Source organism: Sinocyclocheilus anshuiensis, unplaced genomic scaffold, assembly GCF_001515605.1.
Source record: "Sinocyclocheilus anshuiensis isolate Anshui unplaced genomic scaffold, SAMN03320099.WGS_v1.1 scaffold718, whole genome shotgun sequence".
Lineage (NCBI taxonomy): Eukaryota > Metazoa > Chordata > Actinopteri > Cypriniformes > Cyprinidae > Sinocyclocheilus > Sinocyclocheilus anshuiensis.
Genome location: NW_015546102.1, coordinates 529,699 through 536,926, shown reverse-complemented (window position 1 = coordinate 536,926; position 7,228 = coordinate 529,699). Strand labels below are relative to the sequence as shown.

Here is a 7,228-nt window from a genome sequence, read left to right as displayed (position 1 = left end):
ACAACTGTAGGTTGCTGTATAATAAAGCTATTACTTGTTCTTTCCATGCAGGTGGGAGTTTGGTGGTGACCGAGGAGTCAGATCAGAGCAATGCCTGCCATGCCATCAGTCACCGAAGCACCTTGTCACAGGAAACGCTGGCAGGTGTGTATAAATGGGCGAATTCTTTGCTCGGACATCCATTGATTCAAGTACCCAGGAGATGCTCTAATTACTTTGAAAAACTGTCCTTTCATTTTCCATCCACCTTTGCTTTGTTTGCTCAGGTGCTTGTATGGGTTGTCATGGCTCTGCTGCCCCTAGTGGCAGGAGGCAGGTCACGTTTTCGAGCAGAATCCGAAGCTGCGGTAGGATTTGCTGAGATGCAGGAGCTGCCATTAGAGGTTTTTCCAGACGCTGAGGAAGAGCTTGAGGAGGGCAGTGACTCCCCATGGCACGGTTTGTTTGGTGAGTTGGATATCTGGGAATGATTTCCACAATGAATGAATCAACAATGAATTGTATAGTCCTGAACAGGTGATAAAATTCTCTTTCCTTTTGTCTCCATCCGTTTCCGTCTCTCCCACAGAGCCATCTGTGCTCGTCGAGGACGACCAACAGCCAGCGAGATGGGAACGTTCCCCCCGCTCACCGGACACTTCTGACATACAAACCAAAGGTGCGCGCAAAAAAAAGAAGAAAAAAGAGAAGGAGGAAAAGAAAAAGAAAGAGAAGAGCAGCAGGGGTCGGCATAGCAGCCGGGACTGTCGTGTAGAGAAACGTGAGATGCGTGTACGGGACCTGGGCATGGGCTTTGACTCAGACGAGATTGTCCTTTTCAAGTTCTGCGTCGGCTCCTGCCAGAGGTCTCGTGGGAACTACGACTTGGCTCTGCGCGCTCTGCTGGCCAACGGTAGTCTGCCCAAGCGCACCGCCAGGAAGGTTAGCGCACACCCCTGCTGCCGGCCCACGGACTATGAACCCGTCTCCTTCATGGATGCTACCACAAGCTGGAGAACCATCAAGTCCCTCTCCGCAGCAGACTGTGAGTGCGTGGGATGAGGCGAGCTGAATGAGGGGAGGGGGAGTGTGACCTGCAAAAATGGTGCAAAGAGAGGAAAGGAGGAATCGGGAAGCCTCCTGGGCCATGGCTACAGAACGAGGTCGGGCGAGTTTGCCATGGTGAAGCGCTGTGAGGGAATTTGGTTTGGCTGTGAGTGATTCACAACAACAGCTTATGCATTCAAAGTTTCATCACACCAAACCTCGACAGAAAAGCTTGAATGATGTTAGAATACAATTCGACCAAGTCCAAGACCAAGAGATGACGAGAGACTCTTTGGGCTCAATATGGAGAGAGTTTGAGGATGGAAGAACAGCAACTTTGGTTTGTCCATCTGAATGGCTCTATAAACAAAAACTACATGTAATAACTCGACGAGCATTTGCTTACCAAGAGTTTCATCAGACTTGGATACAGCACGAAACCCTGTTTCATTTGTCAGACTCCTTTGTTGATCCTGGATGTCAGTGCCCATTTTCCTGGCCTTCAGTCTGGCATGTAATATTTCAGCCAGATTATCAACATTTGGATCATTCATTATTAACAGCACATTATTGTGGTAATTACAATGTAATTGCACAAACATATGTGGAGTATTATTAAAAGTTTAGCCCGATAGAAAACACGCAGGCCAGTTAGTATTATCCTTTCAGCTGGAAGCGCTGAAGGTTGATTGTATTTGCAGTAGGTTTTTCATTTCTCAGGATTTTTACAGGAATGATATGAACAATTTTTCTAGCTTACATTTTTAATCCTTTTTAATACCATAAATAAAGTAAGAGGTATTAAAGGGTTCATGTTCCACGAGGCCAGTTTTTTATATAGTAAGTTGATGAAAGATAAAGTCAATAAAATATATAAAGATGAATATTTGATGCTCAACCATAGGGACTGTGTAGCCCAATAGTACAATGCAATAGTTTTTTCCAATTTATTTTATGCTGGTACATCAAATATTAATCTACAAATTACATATTATATAAAAAATATTATCATAAACATATGTTAGGTAAGCATGATGTAGGTCTAAACTGTCAAACTATGTGAAATGGTAGTTGGATTTAGCTACATACCAAACTAAAGGCCAGTTCTTAATTCATCTTTCTTGACATTTTAGCATTTATATATTGATTTAGTTGCACCATGGTTATTTGACCTGACAGGGTTTTTCCCATTCTAGTTATCAACAACAAGAAATTAGCATAATGTGATGTCTACCAGACTGTGCTTTAGCAGGGTCATTAGCGTTCTCTTTTCTCAACACAGATGATGACCACAATGCATTTGCCAATGTTTATTTTACTGTTACCAAATGGATGCCATGCATCCCTTAACATTTACTGTACACTTAACAGATATCATATTTATTTTTTCATTTAAGTTATTTATTTATTACCATGTGTCTTGTGGATGTTTATGTTTATGTTTATGTTTATATTTATTGTTTATACCTTGGCCTGTGTTCTTCAATCCCTGTCATCTCACGATGAACCAGCATGGATAACTACAAGGCTCTGAAGAAGGTCAGCTGCAAAATATCACAGTTGCAGAAAAACTCAGCTATTTAACCCAAAGGTTTTCATGGAGTAAGAAGGACTTGTAGATAACTTTGTCATGATCTGACAAGGGATTTCACTGGGTGCTTTTCTGAGTCCTCAAAGGGTTATTAAACTCTCAGAGCACTTACTGGTAAGTCTCAGATTCAATTTATGAAAAGGAAATTAAAATAGTTTTCTTCCAAAATACTAAGGATGAGGGGGAGATGGATTGTGTTCTGGCTAGTCCATCTGTCTGGCCAATCTGCTGACCTTAAAAGAGTCCTGATATTTCAATAATAAAAGCTGCTCCGAAATGACATCTAAAAATATTGTTTTAAAAAGCTGACAACAATACATTGCTTTGCTTCAGTATTTTACATGTTTTATTTATCAATTATAATTGTCATTGTTGGCAAAGTTACTCTTTATTTTTGTACTTCATATTTTCTGTATAGGAATAAAGCTGTTTATACATAATGTGAATTAAGATTCTCATCTTTTCATTTATTGGCTCATCTTTCTACAAACTCTTTCAAGAGAGGTTAAAAATGTTTGAGTTTTGGGTACATAACATGAAATTTTCTTTAGCAATGCTGATACTAATGATGAAGGATAACTAAATGCACATTAACCAACACCTTAAAAATCTTCAAAAAGTTAATCTGCATCACAGTGCATTTCCCTCTATTGACCTCTTGTCTCAGTTCAGCTAATGGCAATCATCAGGTAGTCAGGTAGACTGCTTGGAGACATGTATGTACATTATAGCACCATTAGGCCCTAGGTGAACCTCTCATCTGCTAAAGTGCAAAGAACGTTTCCATCTGTTGTCGGGCTGCTAATGAGCGCACCCCTCACAGACCAGCCTGGCTGTGGCTCAGGGGCCTCTGTGCGGTGAGTCTGCACCTCTCACACCGTGGGTGAACTTAATTAACGGGAGATTGGAGCCTCTTCTGCATTTTTAAGTGATAACTGCACTACTAGGACCAGATGCCTGCAACAATGTGATCACAATGGGTTAGTACTCTTCAGGGATTCTGTTCAATCTGTAGTTGAAAGTTTAGTTCAAGACAGGAAAAAAAAAACTCCAAGTCTTGTGTGAGAAACAGATTGACGTTTGCATACTTTGATTATCTGGAAAAGAGTGGCCAGGATATTATTCAAAATTTTGTAACGGGAGTTAGTACTAAAGAGCTTTGACAGATTACATGAAGTAACTGAATTTGTCTACCACTTCAGCAGGTAATGTAAAATTTGATTCCTTTAGTCATTTTAGTCAACATTTTAGTGTCCTTTTTAAAAAAACTGTTCAGTATTGACATCTGCTGGTCAGTATAAGCTATACGACAATGCTTAATGGTCAACAGTTTATGTCTATGTTCAAACAAACTGCATCACAGGCTTTTGATGGTAGAATTAACTACAAATAAATAAGACCAGGCCTATATGCTCTACACATATATTTTCCTCCGCTAGGCATTTTTAGTCACACATTTAGAATTCAGTGATAGTGAACATGTCTGTATTTATATGCAGATTGTTTGTCATCGTGATGGAAATCTTTGGTAGAGTCTACATCTTTTCCATTTGTGATATGAACAGAAAGTCAGATATCCAACAAGGCTACAAAATGACTTCATTTACAAAATAATACTTTCTAGACAATCCACATGTACCTGATAAACTATCACCCAGTAGAGTAATTTACTGCTATTATGGTAATCGGCTTTATTTTCTGACAGGTGGCTGCAGAGCTCTACATATCAGACAACAACTCAAAAGAAAACGTATCAATGAACACTGTGACATTCAGCGGTGAGTATTCTTCAAGTCTCATTCAATAAGACAGTTATTTCATATCCTGTCAGATAGAGTTACCATGACAGACATGTTTGACCACACTGCAGTGCTGAAATCAATAGACATGTTGAGTACAAGGCTTCCATTTGTGTTAATAAAGGGTCATAAAATTATACTGTCAAGCTCCACACACACACACACACACACACACACACACACACACACACACACACAAATGTCCATGAAAGTAGTCCACACATCCATATTTCAAGTTTTGTGCAAGAAACAGACTGAAAGTTACATTATTATTCACAAATGAGCAAAGGTTAAAGGTCTCCATTTGTGCGTTAATAAAGGACTGGGATTGGCTGGGGTAAGATGACGTGAATTCTACAATTTCGCACACCTCTTTATTGGCCACACACTGTTGTTACATGGGAATCAAGGACAGTGGCATAGAAATGTCATGATAAATTTGTTTTACACTGCCACCTGCTGGCATTTGGCACAACCTCATTGTAAAGCAGTCAAATTTTAAAGGTGAAGTGTTTCATTTTTTGATACTGTCTCCTATTCTATTAGTATGCACAAAAGTCAAGGGTTTGAAGGTTATCATGGTTCGTTTGTATTAATTACTTGTAAATAATATTTACTGATGTTCTGATGTTGTGGATCAGCGGTTTATTATAATTGTATATTGTATATTGATATTATAATATATAACAATTAGGGCTGTCAATTCATTACTTTTGATCTAAATAATTACATGATTAATTATTGTAAATAATTGCAAATAATTACATAGCAAAATTTACTAAGAAAAATAAATAAATGCCCTAAATAAACAATTAAAGGGTTGGTTCACTGTTTTTTTTCTAGGCTTGATTGTGTTTATGGGGTGCAGTCTAACATGTGTTAATGCTTTGTTTTTAAAGGGGTCATATGATGCTGCTAAAAATAACATTATTTTGTTTATTTGGTGTAATGAAAAGTGTTTATGTGGTTTAAGGTTCAAAAAACATTATTTTCCACATACTGTACATTATTGTTTCTCCTCTATGCCTCGCCTTTCTGAAACGTGTTGATTTTTACAAAGCTCATCAGTCTGAAAAGCGAGGTGTGCTTTGATTATCCAGTGCATTGTGATTGGCCGAATACCTCAAGCGTGTGACGGAAATGTTATGCCCCTTACCATACTGTGATGCCCTGTCCTGCCGGAGCGACGAGACAAAAACATTAAAACCAATTATAAAGGAGGCATTTGTTGCATCCAGTGGGGACATAATTACGGATTATAATGACTTGTACTGTCTTTTTACGCGTTGCGTTGCATCGCGCCGCGTAAACATAAAACCATGTCTGCATTTGTGATCGGAGAAATGACAAACAACAAGTGCTACTCTACACTGCCCAAAAAACTCGTGTTTGAATCATCAGTGGCAAATTCTTTAAATATAAAAAAACGTACTTACAGTCTGTGAGTCAGAACAGCCGGCATTGCAGTCTACTCTCCCAGGATCAGGAAACAACTCTCTATAAAATGCGCTGGACACATCTGAATATTTGGGTTAAACTGTTCTGGAACAGTGTTGTAAATACAACTTAACCATTGATTTCTAGTCGTGTCCTCTTTTGGAAGGCCAAACAAAGTAGTTTCGCTTTCACAACGAAACAGCGCCACACACCGCGGCCTTGAGTGAGCGGAGGCCGGAGGCCGGAGGCCTAGAGTGAGCGGAGGCCAGCGGCTAGAGTGAGCGGCGGCCAGCGGCCTAGAGTGAGCGGAGGCTGGCTTGAGTGAGCGGCGGCGGGCGGGCATGAATATTTTTTTTTATTTCATAAAAGCATGAAACTTGGTACACTTGTATAGTTTGCGGTCCTAAACATTTTCAGAAATGGAGCCATCACAAGAACACCTTGTGGTTGCCATGGCGACCATTTTACTTTTCGCCATAACCAAATTATGTATTTTGTGTCATAGCTCCTGAACCAAACATGATAACACAGAAAAGGTGATGTCTACCTCTATGTTTTGATGGTCAGTGATTACAATGATACCATATACAGCAACATAGACTGTTCAGGTGAAGAGTTAATGGTGAAATCAGCAATGTGAGAAGGAAATCACAGTATCTAAGCATCACAGTATCACAGCATTTACAAAAGTCGATATTATGGCTATTAATTTTTCTTTCTTTGATAATTAACTAATATTTTATTCAATAATACATTGAAACATTGTTTTCAAGAATACTATCATTTATTTCAGAGATATAAAAAAAATATCTCAGTAAGTGTATTCCTTACCTCTCAGACAGAGTCGGGAGTAGGCGGTAGCGTGTTTCCAATACATTCTTGTTCTCTCTCAACAACGCTCTAACATCACATGCAGATGGCAACACAATCAGGTGAACAGTTAATGGTTAATTCAGTGACTTTATGAGAAGGATTTCAATGAAATCTCAGAAGATGCAGAATGAAATTTCAAACGTATTTCATGTAAACTTAATCCCTCTCTGGGGCCAGAGTTGTCTATTATGTTGTCCACAAGGGGGAAGCCAGAGTCTGTTAATTACAGAAGGAATTCTGTTAATCACCAGCCAGGAAAGGTGAACGAAAATGCCTCTCTGTGATGTTACCACAAGGCATCACTTACTTACAGATGTCAGGTTTCTGGAGGGGATGTAGATTCGTAAGAGTGAGGAGGAAGTAGGAGGGTGCTAAGCCTGTGGCTGTTCTGTATGCAAACATCAATGTCTTGAACTTGATGCGAGCCGCAACCAGTAGCCAGTGCAGGGAGATAAAGAGAGGTGTGAAGTGGGCCCTTTTGGGCTCATGGAAGAGTAGTCGT

General features: G+C 39.6%; 1 protein-coding gene across 1 annotated transcript; it reads left to right on the top strand.

Moving 5' to 3' along the window:
- Positions 1 to 292: 292 nt before the first annotated feature.
- Positions 293 to 1,746, top strand: LOC107700541 (artemin-like). The gene is made up of 2 exons (XM_016502236.1): positions 293 to 447; positions 569 to 1,746. Exons 1-2 carry the CDS (start codon positions 363 to 365, stop codon positions 1,039 to 1,041), a joined length of 558 nt encoding a protein of 185 aa, XP_016357722.1. The 5' UTR covers positions 293 to 362; the 3' UTR covers positions 1,042 to 1,746.
- The last annotated feature ends 5,482 nt before the right edge of the window (positions 1,747 to 7,228 follow it).

Bases quoted from the DNA above. Each gene is read 5' to 3' on its own strand.
- LOC107700541 (XM_016502236.1), top strand. From the start codon at position 363: ATGCAGGAGCTGCCATTAGAGGTTTTTCCAGACGCTGAGGAAGAGCTT. The intron at 448-568 runs GTGAGTTGGATA...TCTCTCCCACAG, and splicing joins CCCATGGCACGGTTTGTTTG to AGCCATCTGTGCTCGTCGAG.